We start from the raw sequence: 22802 nt of genomic DNA, 5'->3' as shown, positions 1-22802 counted from the left end.
CCTTTGAAAATTAACAATAAATGCGACCACTTCGATGTGCAAACCATTACTGCGAATGAATAATAAAGTAAGGTCATGAGAACATACCTGTGTTTGTTGGCCTTGAAAGGCCATCTCAACAAGTGGCCGTGTTCTGTGTCACCCACTATAAATTGTGATTGTTCTTTGAAAAAGTATTACACACGAAATGACTAAGTACTCACTTTCATGCATTTTTCAGCTCACTGAGTTTCTCGCCGGATCTTGTCAGTGGGTTGCGTTTCCGGTCCGGTGGTAGATTCTGCGAAGCACTGCTCTTGCTAGGACCAATGTTAGCAACACTCCCAGTTAGAGCCCCGTGAGCTCACCTACACGTCAAGGAGAAGCTAAAATAGCCTCTCAAGAGTATAGGTAGGGAAAAAAATGCATTTTTCAGTCCTAATATTTCTTTATTGGTGTAGTCAGAGCGAACATAGTTCATAAATGCTAAAGATTCATTAATTATGCACCTTTTACCACCTTTAGGTAAAATGAAGATGACATCTTAAAAAGTACGATAAGTTTTTTTTTCGTACGAGCTTTTTACTAAAACATTTATACTCTAGATCAGTATGCATTTAAACCTTTATATCAAACTTTTTCATCAGTATTTTACCTTGTTCCTTTTTATTAAAGTTTTACTCTGATTATCATATTTTTTTCATACTATTTGGTCCCTCCAGCGGGATAATTCTGGTCACTGAGAAAATATGGTAAGGAGCCGGTTGTGACTGGTTTGTTGTTATTATATATTTTTTATGTGCTGCAAATAAATTATGAAGGAAATTCGTTATTATAATGCAATTGATACTTTAGCCTCAAACTTTAAGTAGTGCACGATTTCTCTTGAATGTCTGATGGAAAATAATTTGCAGCACGTGTTGCACAAGTATTGGTCAGATCTACTTATTAAAAAATGACTACTTATCCAAGTTTTGTTTTATATTTTTCTCAAACGCAAAACATCATGATCGCTTAATTATTTAAATAGCAGTATTTGTATATTCATATACATACATTCATATTTAACTTTTTCCTGTTATAGCGTTTAATTCATTCACACTAGCAAACTCTATAGTTGTTGTGTAAACTGTTAGTTTGCTAGTGTGAACTTGCGTAATATTAATTTGAATCGAATAACAAAAAAACGATGTAGAAAAATTACGAAACGAGCGATACAATTCATTATAAACATATCACATTTGTGTATCGTTCATTGCTTTCATTGAAAAAGTATGAAAATAGACTCCACATTCCCGATAATCTTTCAATTGGAGCATTTCTATTACTTTCATTTCTATAGTTGTTATTCAGGGCATCGGTGTCAATAGTTTATAAAACATGTTCTTTTTAACTTAATATTACTTAATACTTTGATATTTTTTTTGGTCATTCAGCAAGACGAGCTCCCATCTTATGGTAAGTCGCTATCGTGAATACCGCAATATCTTGTAAGATATGAGGTCAGCCTTGTGACACTACTCGATTTAGGGGCAGCAAGTTGACTGTAAATTTTGAAAATAAATTTAATCAACATGAGTATTGAATTTTTTCATAAAATATGCTATGCTTTTAGATCTAATTCTCGATGAAAGTTTCAAGCACAATGTAATCATTGCCACCGACCTCTTGACATCAGTTTGAAGTCTCAATTTTATTGTTTAATCGTGACCAAGATTTATTACATAATATGTCAGATACTCTTGTCATTCTATTTCTGTTTATGTACACAAATTAATTGGGAGTTTATAGTACATATGATCACTTTAAAAAAATCATAGTCCTAGTTTTTTTTTTACCTAATCGCTGGTAGCCCAAGGCCCAAGCAGCCATTCCAGCTACTCACGGACTGGTAGATGAGCTCACGGACTGAAACTGTGTACTTACTGTGAGTTTTTTAACCTTCTCGATAGCGTAAAATGTAACCCAATTTTGTACACAGTTTACATGTCTCACATAAACACATATGTAACTAATACTCAAAAACCATCAATATACTTCAAATATTGTTCATTTTAGAGTAATTTTGCACATTGTTAAAAAACAAAGCTGCATAGCACAACATCCCCTTTAAGTTCCCGCCAACAACTCCTGTATTTTTACTTTTCTTGGTTTGTTACAACGGTTAATAAAGTTTGCATTAATTAGGTATTTTTTTACAGACGTTGGCAGGATTTGGCAGGTTTTCAACTAAAGTAAGGCAGGATCTATAGTTTAGAGATGGCCACACTGACTCTGAAAGAGTTTGCTAACGCAGTCTGCTGACTGCTTCGAAGAATCCACCATTGGATTAGAATCGCGATCCACTGAGAAGATCTCGCGAGAAGCTCAGTGGGTCGTATCTGTGGGGAATTTTAGCATCGACACGGTCGCATCACTCGATACGAATACACCGGGCGTCTTACTTATTAGGTAAGCCGCTGCGATCATTAATAAGCGCTTATTTGCTAAACTAAGCTAGCATTAGCGTCAGTGTTTGCGAAATTCAACAGAGTTATAGTTAAAATCCTACCTACTTATATTATTCCGAAGCCTGCAAACATTAAATTAGGTTATGTAAAGACAATTTGACTAGTCATTCGCGTGACTAAAACGATTCCGCGTAAACTGTACGTGTGATATCTTTTTTAATTATTATAAAAATGAAGCTCTTTGGAATTGGAAGCCGATATCTCAATTTCGGTAAAATTAAAATTCTTTGTCGCCCGTTCTTCTCAGTGGGTCACGATTCCAATCCGGTCCTAGACTCTGCGAAGCACTGCTTTTGCTAGTGCTAACGTTAGAAAATTCTGTCATCTTGAGACCGTGATCTCACCTACCTGTCCGGGCGTAGCTGCAATAGCCCCTTAAGCTACCAGCGAATAGGTAGAAGAAAAATTTTGAAAATACAAAATCATTATAATAGAATCGGTTCACCTATGAAAAAGTTCTGAGGTTAATAAAAAAATTTATTCGAATTGAAAACCTCCTCCATTCTTATGTCGGTTCCAAAATATATCTAAATTTGCCCTGATCACAGAAATTTTATTAATAAGATAATATTTAGATAATTTTTTTACGACTGGTCACAGATTAAAGGAGCACGTACTTTTTACATTACTTTTCACTAACATCGTACAACTAAAGGTGAGGAAATGGTTAAAATTTGAGCGTTAAAATGTTCATGTAAGGTTAAAATCAATTCTATAGGTATTGTGTCACGCACCCGCATAATAGTGTTTTTTATACAGTAACTGACACACTTCATTTACAGTCCAAGGACTATCCAAATAATATGTATCGAGCTATTGACATTTTGGTGCAACGGAAATTTAACTGACACAGTTCAGTTTTAAGAATTAGGTACGGTTTCTTGGTTCATGTTTACATTAAACTATTTCAGTGATACCGTACGGATGTGAATATGTTGAATTCATTTTAATTAACCGTACATTGGTGGGTAGGTATGTCTCTAATCATTGTTATCCGGTTTAAATCAAACTGTTGGTCGTATTTTAAGCCGACGCGGGTAGTTGCCATCATCCTTCGCTTTTTTGTCACGAAGTCGTTATGCGTTCTTATGACGTCATGGCGCAAATTGCAAATGGCAAACCGTTCAAAATGTGTAAGTTGGCGAAATTACTTATAGCTTGTTGTACCATCCGCAACGCTGTGAAAATCAGCTATTCCAAGCCACGGGCGTTATCGAACGAAGCTCACAGCGTCTTAGGAAATGTTGAAACCGAATTGACGTGAAAGTTAATATAGGTTGTAGCGGGTAGCTATCATAGTCCCACATACCCCGCGTGCCCCGTAGGCGCAGACACCTCACAGGAGGTTATTTGATCACAAGGTATTTGACAGATGCCTGAATCTCGCTAGTGACTTTTTTAGCTTGCTATAGTGTTCCGAACAACAACATTAGGACCGTCGGTCTACCGAGCAGTTTCACTTGCTCGGTGGAAGATGTTCCCTTTGTCTTTACACCCCAAATGGTTAACATGTTAGTCTGATGGCGGCTGCTGGCTCTTTTAATCGGTTACTACCGAGAGCTTGGAGTGTCAGTGCGTTCTTCGCTTTATACCAAGATGACCGTTTGTTCCATGGGACTCTTTGAAGCACACGTGTGTATCTTGCTATCACAAACTGCGCTCTTCTGGAAATCGCAGCGTGTAATTTCTGTCAAGATTGTACGGAAACACTAAACTGTTTTGTTGCGCGTGTTCTGCTTGGTTCGCTACCCCGGAATGTTGAAGCGACTGAGTGACGAAATGAATGCTGATGCATTAGCCTCCTCATCCGACGTGTGCGACTTAGAGCCTCCGCTATACGGACACTGATATTTCTCAACCTCGATGGATATTATTTGAATAGTGGCGGTAGATCGGCAACTTCGTCAACTGGACTATAATAAGGACTGTCGAGCCGTAAGCCTCATAAAGTTAGTCAGTAAATTTTTGACTACCTTATGTAGTCTGCATCCCTTTCATTTGCATAGTGGGTGAACGTGGGTGAACTGGTGGTAGGACCTCTTGTGAGTCTGCACGGGTAGGTACCACCATCCCACCTATTTTCTGCCGTGAAGCAGTAATGCGTTTCGGTTTGAAGGATGGGGCAGTCGTTGTAATTATACTGAGACCTTAGAACTCATATCTCAAGGTGGATGGCGGCATTTACGGTGTAGAAGTCAATGGGCTCAAAAACAAAAACGTGCTCACGCCTCTTCTTGGAGTTAAGTGGACAAAGTGAATCTACCATTAGAGACATACGAGTTCAAAGTCTTAATTTCCTCAAATGACTGCTTCGTGGTACACAGACAGGATATACCACCTACGTCCAACGGGTTTGCAATATGTAAGATACATATTTTTTTCTACCTAAGCTAATAATAGCCTTGAGAGGCTATATCAGCGTAACCGGGCGAGTAGGTGAGCTCACACGGCTCAAACCTGACGTTTTTGCCAACACGAACCCTAGCAAGAGCCGTGCTTCGCAGAATCTACCACCGGATCGGAAACGTGACTCACTGAGAAGATACGGCGAGAAACTCAGTGGACTGTCTCTGTGAGTTAATTTGCTCGCCGAGCCTTTCGTCGCGAGCGATGGGTTCGACTAGAACGATGACCGGATTGTAAGCTCATTATTGAAACATGTCTCGATCGAGATTATTAATGCTTTGTGGTATCACCGGTCTTCGTTTCTAGGAGCCGTACCGATGAACTCTCTGTGACTACGTAAGCTGTAGAGTATAAACTGTGTGCTTAGTGAGAGTTTTTTAACGTTTTCGATAGCGTAAAAGTTACCGGCTTACTGGTTTACCGGTAATTTTTTACTGGTGGTAGGACCTTTTGTGAGTCCGCACGGGTAGGTACCACCACCCTGCCTATTTCTGCCGTGAAGCAGTAATGCGTTTCGGTTTGAAGGGTGGGGCAGCCGTTGTAACTATACTGAGACCTTAGAACTTATATCTCAAGGTGTGTGGCGCATTTACGTTGTAGATGTCTATGGGCTCCAGTAACCATTCTTAACACCAGGTGGGCTGTGAGCTCGTCCACACATCTAGGCAATAAATAAATAAATAAAACCTGAAATTTGTATGCAGCTGGTACAGTGCCCCTAGCGGCAAACATAGGCAAACGATCCAACTCCCTACAAATTTGACTTAACTTTTACGTTATCGAGAACGTTAAAAAACTCGCACTACGCACACTGTATGAACTGTAAAGCTGTAAAGTGTTCGAAACGATATAAATACAGTGAAAGACACGGGATCAACTCGTAAAAGTATTTTTATTAATACTAATTTTTTTCATTACACTACATAGGTGAATTATTGATTGATAGTATATTAAAAACATTTTTTTTATTTATAAACGTTTATAAGTTTGTAAATAATAAATATACAATAGCACATTGATTGTAATCAGCGGTTTTACTTTACAATTTGCATACGGGGTGGTCTTCGTGTAGACGAAAAAACAATCGTTTGCAAAGCTAAGGATAAAATAAATACACCTACCGTCGTTCATGTTTGGCAAATTTTAGGCCAATTAACTATCGGAGACTTTTCGTTTAGTCCGTCTAAATGTATTCTCCTATTTCTAGCCTAGATAACAGTTATTACTATTTTAGTAGAAATATTCACATAGCATACGATCGACTACTGACATACCAGAATTTTTTTTAATCAATCTTACTACGAAAATATATTTTTTAATCAATCTTACTACGAAAATAATCCTGGCAAATTGTGTCCTGTGCCCTGTCCTGTTGATATTGGCCACTGATATACATTTAACATATATTAACAGATATGTTTTTAGATATTAAACATCCGCACACAAAATAAATAAAAATGTTCATTTTATTTTTATTGCCCTTGTAGGCAGACGAGCATACGGCCCACCTGATGGTGAGTGGTTACCGTCGCCCATGGACTTCAGCAATGCCAGGGGCAGAGCCAAGCCGCTGCATAATAGTATTTAATATCATAATATCTAAGATATTAAATACTATTATGTATATAATAAAGAAGTCCTATTTAGGAGGAACTAGGGGAAGAGAAAATGACGATTTTAAAACTCTTTGAAAATGGATTTTCAGTCTGAGCAGTTTTCTTCAATTTTAACAGAAAAATTCTCATTAAACTACTTAAATTTACTATAATAGTTTTCACTCAAACTACATTGACTTTTCGTTCAGTCTTTATATTTGGGAATAGTCTTCTGAATTTTCATTTATATAAATTTCTTTATCGCTTATTAAGCAGTATTCACAGTGTATAGATATTGTGATGTGAAATCATCTTGATGCCTCCAATGAACACTACTCTAACTCAAAATTTTGAAATTTAAGTTTTCCACGCAAATCACTTCACTATGTTAAAAGTATTACAATTAATCATTATTGATAAGGTTCAAAGCAAGAGTAAATCAGCTGGTTACACAAAAAACCATAAATATATCTGCAATAATAAAGATTTTACCAACTTTTTTCGTTTAAACGCTCCTCCTGTAAATCTACGAATTTGGAGTTAGCGTAGTGTTCATTGGAGGCATTGATCTGTGAATCTTAATTGTATACTTGTAGTACAATAATTGTTCCACTCTTCAAACCTGAACACGTAATTAGTTCTACATATTAGATGGATTGTATAAACAATTACCAAATACAAGGCAAATGGCTACAATATATGAACTGCCATCCAAATAAAAACACGAAATACCATAATCGAAATGACAGCCTTTTTTCCTTTTTTCGGTTTTAGCATAGACTGATTACACTTGGAAGCTAATTCAGTAATAAGTAATAGTTCAGTAATAAGTTCAGTAATAAATAAATTCAGAGAGTACATTCATTAGGTTAGGGTTGTGAATCACTGATCCACTTTTTTCATATGGAAGACACTTACACTAAATATTCAATAATATGCTTACTTATTTTACTAGCTTTACAATTATTTTTTTTGTAAAATGGTCTTTGTCATTTGTCGTTTAAAATTACATCATTATATTGTTCCCTGAACTATTCTGTAGTTTAGCAATTTCTTCCTTGAACTTAGCTATGGTTTCCTTTGCAAGACTAAGTTTCTCTTTCAGCTCTGATATCTCTGTCCTCACTTTTGTTTGAGCTTCTATTATTCTTTCTAAAGTCTTCTCTTTCTTCTCTTCAACTGGAATGTGATAAACATCATCATGAAAAACTTTATCACACATTTTTTTATTGTTTAGTTGGGTGGACGAGCTCACAGCCCACCTGGTGATAAGTGGTTACTGGAGCCCATAGACATCTACAACGTAAATGCGCCACCCACCTTGAGATATGAGTCCTAAGGTCTCAGTATAGTTACAACGGCTGCCCCGCCCTTCAAACCGAAACGCATTACTGCTTCAGGGCAGAAATAGGCAGGGTGATGGTACCTACCCGTGTGGACTCACAAGAGGTCCTACCAGCAGTATAAAATCACATCAAGTGCATTGCAAGTGCATTGCAGGTGCAAGTTGAATGTAGAAATTCTTTTTTGTTATGGAAGCATCCTGGAGAGTCTATGAGATTATGGGCGGCAGAAGTAGGGTAATATCATTCTGACCTTTTCACCTGTACACTTTAACATGAAAGGTTACAAAATAGATATGAAGAGATAAGAATCATTAATAAAGAAACTTAAATTTAAAGATTTAGTGTTCGGAATCAAATTTATGTTTTTTAGTACTGGTACTATATATAAAGTTATAATTATTATTCTTTATTATTTGCTTAAAAATATGTATAGCAATTTAAACTTACAGTCCGTGTCATGTTTCCAATGTCCATTCGTAATGGGTCTGACATTCTTCAACAGATGCTGCATTAGTTGAGTCGGTTCTTGGAATACTATCTCCTCATAAGATTCACTGACGAGAGCATGTCCAAATGTTGGGGGAGTACCTTCAGTGACTGGCGATTGGAATAATTTCAGTATGTGGTATAGAGTAAGCTGTAATCAAGTTTTATCTATTTTAGAATTACTACAGGTATGAAATGTTTTATCATTAAAATTGTGTATTTCGGGTTTGAATCAAATATGACAACTTTTTTTAAATTGCCCTTGTAGGTGTTCGGCCTACCTGATGGTGAGTGGTTATCATCATCCTTGGAGGTCAGAAATGCTAGAAGCAGGTCCAACATGCTGCCTACCGTAAATTACTTATTTGCAGTAGGCAGCAGGTTACATTTACTCTAAAAAGGTTTAACCCTTTTTAATTTTGATGATAAGAAATATGATATTTCCTCATTACTAAAAATTCAAGACTACTTACTGGTCTTTCATTGGGATCATGAAAGTATAACTTTATAACGATCTCGAACTCTCCCCAACCAGTCTCCATGAGCTCGTAAGGGGGCTTGGTCACGATCCTATTGGGGTTCGCGTAGCTTTCGTGAAGTTTAAAGTGAACTTTTTTTATGTAAGTCGACATATCCTCGTTTGCGTAAGGTTTTACATAAACAGTCCATTGATGTGTATGACCATCCTCTTCGCGTTTCTTGCCGAAGTAACGGGCTATATTACCGTAAACTATAGGCTTTACTATTGTTAGACCCTGCCGAAAATATGTTTAATTCTTAAGTGACGGAACTTGTTACCACGCTTAGATTGGACTAACAGACAAATTTATTGGTTTATAACATTGTAAGATGTGACTTGGGAGTTCAAAAATATATTTGTTGGTAAAACAATCTTCAAATTCGCGATACGAACGTACCTTCACACGGCCGCCAGAATCTGGCCCGAAATCTGTCGTAAGGCTCATATCAATATCCACTTTGGACGACAGCTTGAATGGTTTTTATTGACTGTTTGTGTAATATATCGCAATTCTCCTTACGGAGTGAAATTTAACCTTACTGTCGGCGAATGAATGTAAACAGTGTAAGTATTAAAGTAACCATAAATAAACCAATTTGAATATTTCACTAATTTGACACTGACATTTGATAGTTCAGTGACAGTTAAGATTGGCAACGATGTCCTATACATAGATTATACACTTAATATTGTCCTATATATGTAATATTGTTTTATGTACCTATGTGATATAATTTCCAAGGACAAGTTTGATACGGTGAAGATGCCATTGTAAGACAATTTAAACTCTTATTCATCAACAAATTGTCAGTTCTGGTGTATTTTGAAAATATAGATTAATACACACAAAAATTATGCCAGATTTTTTTCGGAAACCACTGTAGTCGATTCATTGATAATGTATTTCTTTAAATGAACAGATTACCTCATGACTGAGATCAAAATTACAGTTGGTATGGCCATCCCACCGTTCAAATCGAGAAGCTATACGCAGGTATAGGAAAAAAAGGTGCTTACCCGTGTGGGCTCATATCCTTACCACCAGTAAAGCAAATTTATAATTTTTACGGACATCACTTTATTACACCACGATATACCTTCACCGGTGATTGACACGCTGGCCTTTTTTATTTATTTAATATATTACTCTTCATGTAAAATATACATCGGCGGACTTAATGCCCAAGGCATTCTTTACCAGTCAACCAAGGATAGTGCAGAGTAAACAATGGTAGGTGCAATGAAATTATTATTAAATTTAGTCTTAGATGTTCATATAATTGGTTTATAGGATAAAGTGGTTTTAAAGGTAAATAAAGATAGTTTGAAATCACGAACAAAATAAAATTAATAACACATATTTTTAGAATTTTATTATAAGAAAGCAAGTGAACAATGGTCCAACAAGCTCTTTTCTTACACGCCATAAGTATAATTGAATTACATTAATTTGACTAACTAATATCTTCAGCTCTACAAAATGAGCACACGAACAATCACAACATTCAGAATTGAGATATTTCTGCCGCTCGGGACATTTCAAAGGCAAGATTCAGCTAATTAGGCCACAGAGAATTGTATCACTGAAATTTGTATCAAAATCATCTATCTTTTAATATTCAGACTGAGAACTCTGTAATTGTTGTCATAATAACTTTTGTTTTGTTTGTTAAAACTTGTGATCGCCTTGCGTTTCTAATTCTTTCAGTAATGGGTCCTTCTCTTCTTCGAGTCTCGATGACTTCGAGCTGTGCCTTGAGGCAGACACTCTTTGAGTAAACGTCAGTAGATTGGGCACGATGGAACTGCAGGGCGTTGCGGGCGCTGATCGTGACGACAGCCTCACACCAGGCGATATTCTTGAAGTCCTAACCGGGTACGCTGCCGTCAACGGCATGTATAAGCTCGATTTTCTTGTTTTAAGCGCTTTCTTGGCGGCTTCCAGGCGTCGAGATCTTCTCTCTTCGGGTGGTCTTTGAAGCGTTGATTCTCTGGAGACTTGAGTAGGACTGGTGGGCTGCGGTGGTGACTCGCATTCGGGTGACGGACACCGGAACAGGTGCCTCAGCTCTAGAGGTTCGCGGTCAGCAGCAGATTCACTATGATCCGAAGGCGATCTGAGAGCTGGAGGGGAAGCGCCCAGTCTTGGTTTACAGCTACCGTCACAATATAGTTCACAATCTAACAGTTCCATTTCGAAGTCATAGGAATGACCCTGGTGAAATAAAAAAGAAAACATATTTTAATATACGAAAGACATCATAATGAATTATTTTTACGTTTGTGTTAATTTGAGGCATGATATGGTAGTAATTCACAGGTATAAAACGGTGTATAACTTATTAAAAGTTAGCGTGATGATAGTATATGTATATGTATATAACCTTTAAAATTATTTAGAATAACATATTTTATCTAACCAGTCGTTTTTTAATTACAAACTTGACAGCTTAAAGCAGGCCTTATCAGTAATATGATGATAGGCCTAATTATGTGAATGGCGAATGATTTAAAATCTTACTAAGGATTGCACAGGTGATGTGATGAGGTTCTCTCGGAAGCCGATGGTTGGTTCATGAGGTCGTGAGGTGGTGGATTCAGGTACGGGGCGAGGTCGGGCTAGCACGGTGCGCGGCTCCCTCGGCTCCGTCAGGGAGGACAGCGAACGTAGCAGCGAGCGCCCGCAGCCGACGGCGCCGCACTCCTCGTAATTGCTCGCGCACGAGTACGGAGGCGGGATGACTGAATTCGCCTGTCCCAACACAATTACAATATAATTACAGTACACAGTACGATTACAGTATACAGTACAATTATAATACACAGTACAAATACAGTACACAGTACAAATACAATACACAGTACAATTACGGGAATCACAGACGGATCAACTGTAGAACAGATCAGCAAGCAATGTAGGTACGCCTAATGAAATATGAATTGCTTTAGAACTGATTTCTGTATTTATTTACCAATAGAAGACTTTCAGACGAGCTCAAGGACGACACGATGAAGAAATATTACTGAAACCTATAGAGACTTTATCATTAATGCCATCTTCTACCTTGAGGAGGAGACATAAGGTTGAAGTGCTAAGGGATGCTGCTAGCTAAGCGGATAGCCATGGGCTGTGAGGGTTTTCACTGAACACAAGAGTTAAAAGTGAGGTGATTCTTTTCTATTCTTCAGCCTGTGTCCAGCCAACACTGAGTGTAGGTCTCTTGCACCACATTCTTTTCGGTCTCTTGCCTTTCGCATTCAGTCTTTACCAACTATTTTGACCAGGACCTCGCTTTGGACCTCATTGGCAAGATTTTGATATTAAGTAATATTTCATTAGGCAGCTACGTTTGTCGTCTGCAGCGATGGTCCTTTAGATTTTGTCGATGTTCGTGGACGTCATTACGTTTTTACTACGCACGAGTGTATTATAGTCTTATTAATGAGAAATAGAAGCTCAATACCTCAGTAATATAATAAATACAATGTCAATTAATTTTTAATACGCTTTTATTAGCTTCAGACGTATGTATGTGTTTGTAACGGAATCTTTGAACATGATTTCGACCCCCTTCAGAACGTCGGATTAACTCGAAATTTGCTATACTTAATAAGGACCGATGACATATCAATATTTAAAAAAAAATTGAAAAAATTGAATTTCACCTAAAAAATGAAAAATGAATAAGTTTAAAAAAAATACGCTTTCATATAAAATCCAACTATAAAATAGAAAATAAATTTTAATAAATTTGAATTAAAAATAGTGCAAGAAAAAAATATTTTATTGTTTTTTTTTAAACGTTAAGTTTTTTTAAACTATTATTTATTTTTAAAGTAAAATTGAGTCACCTCATTTGTTGCGTTGCATAAGAAACTGGAATTGAGAGATTCTGCAGTACTCGCCGCCGACAAAGAGCCTGTTAATATTAAAACGAACTATATAGAATTATGTCTGAAAATTTATTATATTTCGTTTATACGCACAAAAAATAAAAATAAATCTAAACTAACAGTGGTAAGGTTAAGTTTCGTCAATTTTAATGCACCCTCGTGTTTTTTAACTTCATCTTTGATTAGGTCTAACATTTTGCGAGACGCGTTTTATGTTTGCGAGTTCAGAGAACGACTGTTGTCGGATGCTGAGGTACCTAAGTAATTGTATAATTAAATTAGTGCCTTTGCATGTGCAATCGTTTAAGCCAATTAGTGCGTGAAAGGATAGAGAAATATTCGTCGGCTATTACGATTATTAATAGATCTTTTTTCATAATGCCCAAAATACGTGTATCAGATATGTGTCAGAAATAAAGAGAAAGTCTCATTTTCATATTCCTTGGTCATTTATTCCAACAAATCCTCAGTCATATTTTGGATCTTATCGTTAACAATTTGAAACACAACTTTGTTGTTACACTATAAAAAGATATTGGCTTGATATTTAATTATATTTGTTTGTATGTATGTTTTTTAACGTCATTTTCGCAGACTTCAAGATGTCCGATTGACTTGAAAATTCGTAGACGCATCAAGGATCGATGATAGAAAAATGTTTTTTATCTTTGTTCTAATACAGTGACGTGACGTCATCAGCTTAAAAAAATTGTTAGTTCTTTTTTTTGTTTTTTTTATCTACTAGTATATTATTTAAGCTCATATTATTTTCAAAGTTCATTGCACAAGAGATAAAAAGCTAACTCAATTGATGCTCGAAACCAATTTGATGACGCTTTTATTCTTCGCAACCTTCAAGAACCAATAGACACTGCCTACACTGAATATCTAATTAGATTAATTATAATCACCTGGAGCACGGATCACGTAATTCCTGAAATAGTGCACCATGAGATAGTTCCCTCCTGATTTAGCATCACTGTCTCCGTAAGTAATGACTAGCGGATAGAGGTCCGGTTTAGAAGTGACCTGCAAAGATTAGGTACGTAGGTATAATAGAGGCTGTATAGAGATCGTTTCCCAAGCCTTAACTCAGCATAAAAAAACTGTGCTAAAGCAAAGGAAAAACTGTAGGCAAGTATTCAATTTCAAAAGTAGCTAATATTTGTTAGGTTTTTTTGTGGTATAAATTGGTTAACCAGCTCTCTGTAGACTTGGTGGTGCGTGGATACTGGAGCCCATGAGTATTTTACATGCTGACAACCACCTTGATATCGGAGGTTGCAGTTATATTTGTATAACAACTATCCTAACCCTAATCCAAATTAAATTTAAACGGTCCGTTTATTTGATGTTTTCCGGTCAGAAGGATCGTGTTCTTGAATTGTAACCAAGAATTTGTGTCTTAAGCTGGGTATCAGTATTCGTAATGTGATATCTATGCGGATACCGGAAAGCGGTGAACACCATAGCGGTCGTGAGGCTCTTCAATTGTTTGACAAATCAGTCCGCATATTAGGAGAGCATCGTTTTTTATTTATTTATTGCATAGATGGGTCGATGAGCTCATAGCCCACCTAGTGTTAAGTGGTTACCCGAGCCCATAGACATCTACAACGTAAATGCCGCTACTCACATTTAGATATAAGTTCTAAGGTCTCCGTATAGTTAGAACGGCTGCCCCACCCTTCAAACCGAAACGTGCTTCACGGCAGAAATAGGCAGGGCGGTGGTACCCATCCGTGCGGACTCACAAGAGGTCCTAACATCAGTTATTACGCAAATTATAATTTTGCGGGTTTGATTTTTATTACAGGATGTTATTCCTTTACCGTGGAAGTCAATCGTGAACATTCGTTATATACGTATTTCATTAGAAAAATTGGTACCCGCCTGCGGGATTCGAACACCGTTGCATCGCTAAATACGAATGCACGGGACGTCATATCCTTTAGGTCACAACAACTCTAAATTCAAATTACTATTTCAATTAATTCAATTAATTCCAAATAGTCCAATTACTTCAGAATAGGGTGGCGGTGGCTGATGGAAAGAGCCGCATCGGCTGTAGCGCGGCGGGGGGTACACCGAGCCGGCGGAGTCACGTTCCGAGGCCGGCCTCCTGACGCAGCACGCAAACGAACACATGTAAAATCCTGATTGTGACCGCTTGTAGAACAAACACCAGACACAGCACACTAAGATGCTCCCGAGTGTGCCAAGAACGAAAAGCACCGGCCTGAAAATAATCGAAAATAATCTTTATTGGTGGTAGGACGTCTTGTGAGTTCGCACGGGTAGGTACCACCACCCTGCCGTGAAGCAGTGATGCGTTTCGGTTTGAAGGGTGGGGCAGTCGTTGTACTGTAAAAACTGAGACCTTAGAATTAATATCTCAAGGTAGGTGGCGGCATTTACGTTCTATATGTTTATGGGTTCCGGTGACTACTTAGTATCAGGTGAGCCGTGAGCCCGTCCACCTACCCAAGTTAAAAAAAGGGTGCGTGTACTTATGTACGCGGGTAAGAAGTTATACTTTATTTTTATTTTTTTATTTAAATTTTAATCAATTTGAAAAAAAAATTATTATGCAACATCCTCAAACACGCATATTGGACATCCCTTTTCTTGACGTCGTATACATTCGGTAATTTTCGGTACGGTTCGGAAAGTTCACCTGCGGCTATATTCAGACTCGCCAAGTTACGTCGGTCGTATTGTAATGAGCGATTTAGTGGGCAACTTCATTCTGTTAATTTTGTGTCACGGTGCGCGCGCATCGTAAAATTTCACTCTCATCAAAATAAAATAAAAATGTCTCAGTGACTATGAGCTGTAGTTAGCTCTAGTGGTGAAATCGTTTGCCTATTATTGTGCTAATAAAAAAAGTAAACTATTGTAACCATAGAGTTAGTATTATACTATGGTATTCAAAATTCAAAATTCAAAATCATTTATTTCAACTTAGATGTCAGTATGACACACTTGTTGAATGTCAAAATACAAATAACAATGTTAACTCTACCACCGGTTCCAAAAAAAGCCACAGTCCTGAGAAGAACCGGCGAAACAAACTCATCGGGCTTTTTTTTTTTTTTTTAGTTTTTTCTCAAATATTTTCTTTTTTTTTTAAATAAATAGAAATATTCACAATAAAAGAAAAAACAAGTCTAAAAAAATAATAATAATAATGAAAAATGAAAAGGCCAGGAGCGAGCGCCTCATTCCCACGTAGTGCCATCTAGTAAATAATCCTTAACTTTATAATATGCCTTGTTGCACAAACGTTCCTTAACAGTTTTCTTAAATCTATGAACAGGTAGTAGTTGAACGTTTAGTGGGATCTTGTTGAAAAGCTGTACACCCAGCCCCCTAAAAGAGTTGCTTATTTTCTTAATTCGAGCCGCCGGCAACGCAAGCCTATGTTTGTTCCTAGTGTTCACATTGTGCAAATCGCAGACTCTGGGGAATTCTTCAATGTTTTTACGCACGTACAATAAATTTTCAAAAATGTATTGGGACGCTAAAGTTAGAATTTTGATTTCCTTAAACTTGTCCCTCAAGGATTCCCTCGGGTGCATATTATAAATAGCACGAATAGCCCTCTTCTGCAGGATGAAAATCGTTTCGACATCGGCAGCATTGCCCCATAGCAAAATTCCATAGGACATAACACTATGAAAATAACTAAAATAAACCAGGCGTGCCGTATCTTCATTAATATACATTCGTATTTTTTTTACCGCAAACGCTGCAGAACTAAGCCTACTCGCTAACTTGCATATGTGAGGACCCCACTGCAGCTTAGGATCAACTGTTATACCAAGAAAAACTGTCGAATCCACAAGCTCCAGTGTCTCTCCACTTACAGTAATATTAGTGTCAACTTGTCTAACATTAGGTGTGGTAAATTTAATACATTTTGTTTTTTTGTAATTTAATAACAGATTATTAACACTAAACCAATGTACCACGCGCGAGATAGCATCATTCACATCGTCATAATCTTCCAAATGTCGTTTAATTTTAAACAATAATGATGTATCATCAGCGAATAATACGACCTCGTGACGGGTTTCAATAAACTTAGGTAAATCATTGATATATACAAGAAATAGGAAGGGACCCAATATGGAACCCTGAGGAACACCCATATTAAGTAATACACCGGAAGATCTCGTTCCTTTAACGTCTACCTTTTGGATTCTTCCGGATAAATAAGATTTAATAAGTTCTAATGAAACGCCCCTAATACCATAATGGTGTAATTTCCTCAACAATGTATTATGCTCAACACAATCAAAAGCTTTAGAAAAGTCGCAGAAAACCCCAAGGGCATTATGCGACTCTTCCCAAGCCTGAAAAATATTTTTAATGAGATCTACACCTGCATCAATAGTTGACCGACCTCTAGTGAATCCATATTGTTTGTTATGAAGCAGGTTATTGGAATTGAAGTGGTTCAAAAGTTGTTCCAGAATAATTTTTTCAAAAATTTTACTCAATGTAGGTAGTACTGAAATGGGCCTAAAGTTAGAGGGGTCAAAAGTACTACCAGATTTAAATAACGGTATTATTTTACTATATTTCATTAGATCAGGAAACACACCACCATCAATACAGTCATTAAATATTGTAGCAAGGTAAGGTGCAATTATATCAATAATGGATTTTATAACATTAATTGAAATTCCCCATAAATCACCAGTTTTCTTAATATTAATGAGCTTGAAATTATCAATTATGTCCTTTATATCAATATTTGTGAACTTAAAGTTAACACTGCATTTATCAACATGATTTTGCAATAATGATTCGGCGACGGTAGGAGATGAAATTAAAGATTTTGTGGTAGAAGCTGGGATATCAGCAAAGTAGTGCTCAAAGGCACTGGCCACTTCTTGATGAGAAGTTATTATTCGATTATTGATTTTTAAAGTTAATTCAGCATTGCTGTTTCTGACATTCCCAGTCTCCCTATTAATGATATTCCAAGTCATTTTAATTTTGTCAGGTGCATTTTTTATAAGATTGCCTAAGTGCAATGACTTGGCCAATGTACAGACTTTTTTAAACAGCTTGGAATATTTAGAGACATACTCATGAAATGACTTATTATGATTATATGATTTTTCATGATAGAGATCGTATAATCTCTGCCTACTTTTGTGAATTCCAACAGTCGCCCATTCATTGAATGATCTTTTATTATGTAAGATCAGAGTTTTAGGAGTAAAGATGGCACTAAATTCAGAATTAATAACATTAAATAAATCCATGTAATGAACATTAGGATCTTCACTATAACAAACATTCGGAATTTTTGCCAAAACTTTACCTCTAAGCTTCTCCAAACGTCTAATATTAATAGGAACAAACGGTAGCTTTCTTGTACTATTAACATCTGAAACAGATTTAATTTTAAAAGATAAGAATTGTCCACTGTGGTCTGAACTTAAATGATTAATAATGCATTTATGTAAAGGTTTTACATTTGTGAAAATATTATCTATACAGGTTGCCGATGTGCTAGTTATTCTTGTGGGCTCTGAAAATAGATTGCTAAGGTTATATGATTTTAACAATGTTCTGAGTCTAATAGTGGCATTTGTATTTTCTAATAAATTTATATTAAAATCACCACAAATAAAAACATGTTTATTAGAAACAGAAAGCTTTAATAAAACACGTACCATTATATTTTCAAAAAAATCATATAACCAATTCGGGGGCCTGTACACACTTACAACAATGAATCGCTCAAGCTCTACACATGCCATTTCAATAATCCGTTCCACAGAGAGGCTCACAATGTCTCTACGTTCCTTACATTTATAATCTTTATTAACAATGATCAGTGAGCCACCTCGTATAGCATTCTCTCTGCAGAAGGAACTTACAACCTGGTGATTTTTAAAATTACAATTTAATTCATATTTTTTAAGCCAATGTTCAGTAACACATAGAACATTGACTTTATTATAATCTAGGAACAAATCAATTTCAAGTTCTTTACCCATCAAACCTTGTAAGTTCTGATGCACCAGGTTGATCACAGTTGTTTTCAAAGAAATATTATTTGTTGATGGGCTGTGTCCAAATAAATCATATTTACTGCAAGAGGTAAACTCTGTTGTCTTAGTAATTAATTTAAAGTACTTGGAACGGATTCCAAATTAATAGATGATAAAAGAAGCAGTAGGTTGATTAGCCAAATTCATGGCTAGATAAATGTATAATATTATATTGTAAACCTTACCATTGAGCATACCAGGGATACACATAGTCTTTGATCTGTTCGTCATCTCGGCGAGCGGGCGGTACGTTGACTGTCGTGCAGCATCCAGGCAAGCAGCCTGATCCCTCAGGACAAATCGGCTCGCTCACACACTGCAACAATCTTGCAAATGTAAACGGCATTACAGCTTATCATTAATTAGAATAATATACCTACAAAGGCTGAGCCCCATGAGCTTGCTCTACTGAGGCTACCGGGGATTAGGTAGGTAAAAAAAAGTGTGAGGAAATGAATGGTAGGACCTCTAGTGAGTCTGCACGAATAGGTACCACTACCCTGCCTAGTTCTGCCGTGAAGCAGTAATGCGTTTCGGTTTGAAGGGTAGGGCAGCCGTTGTAACTATACTGAGACCTTAGAACTTATGTCTCAAGGTGTGTGGCGCATTTGCGTTGTAGATGTCTAAAGGCTCCGGTAACCACTTAACACCAGGTGGACTGTGAGCTCGTCCACTCATATAAGCAATAAAAAATAAAACAACAAAGTCACGCTCTCACGTAACTTATCTTTTTAATTGTGTTCCTCACAATAAAACAGTATATGCGCTTGCCGCTAAATTGTTTCTCGTGTTTGTATGCCATTTGTGAAAGAATTTCAAAATATAAATGCGTTTGCCTTCGTTCCCGGAAACTTATGCCTACGTAAAAAAAAATTGATAAATGTTGTTTAAAAATAGCAGACTTTTGAAAGGAGCTTCATTGAAATTCTAAGCACGTAGACAGATACGTCCCCAGGGCGCAACATATCTTTTTCAAACGGACTTTTCAAGCGATTTCTAAAGAAGATCGTTTAGGCATTCATGGCCTACGTCGCAAAACTTTGCTAAGAGATGGGTTTTGAAAACAGCGAAATCTAAAATGGTGTGGTTCATAAAATTTCACGGGTAGGTGAAAATTTTCTGCCTATTTCAGACGCGTTGCGGAAACATTCATGCGTTCCACTTTCACGGATGACGTATTCTTCTTCATTATTGTACTACTAGACACGCTCTGCGGCTTCACTAGCAATACACTTTTTTTTGTAATTCAGAAATGAAACCTATTGCGTTTTCCCGGTATAATGAATTCCTTGTCATTATCTGGTGGATAAACTACGAGAAAAGTTATAAGTCACGACAAATCAGGAAACAGCGTAGCGGTCTGGTAGTTTTTGTTGACTAAAAGTAGGTATTCTACGTACTTATCCAGGCCAAATTTCAAAACTACCAAACCATCCAAACACATAAACTTTTACATTTGCATTCGTAAATAGATATATAGTTTATAAGTAGGCTAAGTATATTGATTGAAACTTCAACCTTATGACATAAAGCTGCTTTCAGACTACGCTATACTAGTGTCATATAGTATAGCAGCGTATATTTAACCAATAATTTAAAGTACCTACAGTGTGAACGTGTCCATAATAATGTATGGTGTGCGATATTGTTGTGCTATGAGCTATATACTATTATATTATAGCGTAGTCTGAAAGCGGCTTAAAGTGTGTGGCGACTCATTCCGGTATCCATTTAAATCTAAACCGTAGCTCCGTGCATAGCAAAAAAGACAGGATTCCTCAAACCCACTGAGTATCTCGTCGGATCTTCTCAGTGGGTCGCGATTCCGATCCGGTGGTAGATCCAGCGAAGCCCTACTCTTGCTGAGGCTAATGTTAGCAAATCCTGTCAGGTTTAGTTCCGCGAGCTCACCTACCAGTCCACGCGTAATGGGAATAGCCCCGTAGTCTTCCAACAATCGGGTATTGTATATGCAATATACAACAACACCTCATATTGTTTTGCTAATTTACGTTCGTATGAAAATCGATTTTTACGATTTTGAATTAAAAAATCACATTATATATTAGGGTAAACGGAACTGTTTTTTATTTTGTACTAGCTGTCTCGGCAGACTTCGTAGTGCCTAAACGTAAACTTTTGTATAAAATAAACTTAAAACAAATAAAAGGAATCCGTCCGACGGGGGACACATCAAAGAAAAAACAAAATTGTTATTTTTATATAATTCCGAGCATTTTCATAATTATCAATCTTTTAAACCTTCTCTGGACTTCGACAAATAATTCAAGACCAAAATTAGCCAAATTGGTCCAGCCGTTCTCGAGTTTTAGCGAGACTACCGAAGAGCAATTCATTTACATATATATATTTTTTTAGATCTAAGCTTAGATCACCTTTAGATCTAAGTGAATTCAATCTATCTATATATAAATAAATTAAAATATAAAATATGAACCAGTTTCTGCAAATTAAAATAGAGGAATACAACCACCACGTGTTTATTCAGAGCACGGCGCATGAATCCCGCCGATCGATCGCACTGTCAAATGTAGGAAACGCGATGCCACAAGTACCTCTCAACCTCGTGACCGGATTTGCGACAGATTTAGCAAACATCTCATTATAAATTAATATAAAATCGGCTTAGTGTCTGCGACTTTTAACAATTTATAAACCAATTGCACTGCTTATTTTGTACGGGTACTCGTGTTTGTTTAGAATATTTACTTAACTGGTTTTTTTATTTAATAATACTTAAAATATAGGACATCTCATGGTTTAAACTGAAAGTCGAATTAACGGAATAAAATTAAACACGATACATATTACATTGAAATATTTTAGTAACTACTTTTAAAGATTCAAACGTTTTTCTTTTTAACTAAGTACATATAGGTTTCATAGTTTCAAACTAGGTGGATAAATTCACACTTACGGGCGTTGATTGATTGACAATTAAAAGTCCGAGCATACACAAAGCGAAAAAGGCGAAAATCATGATTGACGTGAGCAGCGCGGTCCGGTTGTACATCGGATTCAGTTCACATCATTTGTCGGATAACGCGACAGTGCACGGTGCACCGATCCGCCGTGAGATTTCCGAGTTATTCGTGACACTCGGCATTTTGCAGCGCCATCTGTTTCCCGCAGGAGAGCGAGCAACGGACTGAATATTGTTGGCGCCCACCAAGGGGCGGTTACCCCCTGCATTCCCCTCGCCTAGAAGTTACTTCAGTAACGATATATCGAATATTGCATCGTGAAGAAAATGACATAATGTTTTGTTTAGCTTAATTCAACCAGTTTTGGCGATTGATTAGGTAAGAAAAATTAAAAGTGCTCTAATTTTTTTATGATAGAACTAATATTTCGAATTATATTAAGGCAAATTTCAAAGAGATTATGGGTTTTCGCTGGTTATGTTACGTATGTACTACGAGAAACACACAAAGGATGTTTTTGGGATGATCACCAATTTTAGTTCCGCTCCTTGGTGCAGAACTCTCATCCCAACTACAGGGAGGGAACCGTTTTGTTCACCTTTTTTTTCCCCTACCTAAGCTGATAGCCTTGAGAGGCTATATCAGCGTCGCCTTAACTAGTAGGTGAGCTCACGGGGCTCAAACCTGATGACGTTGCTAACACGAACCCTAGCAAGAGCCGTGCTTCGCAGAATCTACCACCGGATCGGAAACGCGACCCACTGAGAAGATCCGGCAAGAAACTCAGTGGGCTGTGTCTATGGGTTAATTTACGAACGAGAACGATGACCGGTTTGTTCACCGTGGTTCATATTAGGAATGCAGTGCATTTAAAAACATTATCTTTCTCAACTCTCACTCGGCTTTAGAATTCATTTCCCTCGTCGGTTGTTTTTAAGTGCTATTATAAACCATTAAAGAGTAAGATTAAGAAAGAGAGCCAAACGACGTCTTACCACCAGTAATTACGCAAATTACAATTTTGCGGGTTTGATTTTTATCACACGG

The 22802-nt window shown here is 37.0% G+C and overlaps 2 protein-coding genes and 1 long non-coding RNA gene across 3 annotated transcripts; all 3 read right to left on the bottom strand.

Moving 5' to 3' along the window:
* Nucleotides 1-5774: 5774 nt before the first annotated feature.
* Nucleotides 5775-9464, bottom strand: Gas41 (YEATS domain-containing protein 4 Gas41). The gene is made up of 4 exons (XM_028182476.2): nt 9240-9464; nt 8796-9077; nt 8284-8473; nt 5775-7669 (listed from the first exon to the last, which is right to left on the bottom strand). The coding sequence occupies exons 1-4, from the start codon at nt 9285-9287 to the stop codon at nt 7497-7499; spliced, it is 693 nt and encodes a 230-aa protein (XP_028038277.2). The 5' UTR covers nt 9288-9464; the 3' UTR covers nt 5775-7496.
* Nucleotides 9465-10200: 736 nt separating this feature from the next.
* LOC114249007 (uncharacterized) lies at nt 10201-21989 on the bottom strand. Its single transcript, XM_028182469.2, has 7 exons — nt 21749-21989; nt 18996-19126; nt 14759-14975; nt 13648-13765; nt 12695-12762; nt 11364-11594; nt 10201-11057 (listed from the first exon to the last, which is right to left on the bottom strand). The coding sequence occupies exons 1-7, from the start codon at nt 21842-21844 to the stop codon at nt 10512-10514; spliced, it is 1407 nt and encodes a 468-aa protein (XP_028038270.2). The 5' UTR covers nt 21845-21989; the 3' UTR covers nt 10201-10511.
* Nucleotides 15387-18900, bottom strand: LOC149502125 (uncharacterized). The gene is made up of 2 exons (XR_016323621.1): nt 18753-18900; nt 15387-18140 (listed from the first exon to the last, which is right to left on the bottom strand). It is a non-coding gene; the product is annotated as an uncharacterized LOC149502125 (long non-coding RNA).
* Nucleotides 21990-22802: the final 813 nt, after the last annotated feature.

This window comes from Bombyx mandarina, chromosome 10, assembly GCF_030267445.1.
Source record: "Bombyx mandarina strain Sakado chromosome 10, ASM3026744v2".
Classification (NCBI taxonomy): domain Eukaryota; kingdom Metazoa; phylum Arthropoda; class Insecta; order Lepidoptera; family Bombycidae; genus Bombyx; species Bombyx mandarina.
The sequence above is the reverse complement of the archived record's forward strand: the minus strand, read 5'-3'. Positions and strand labels throughout refer to the sequence as shown.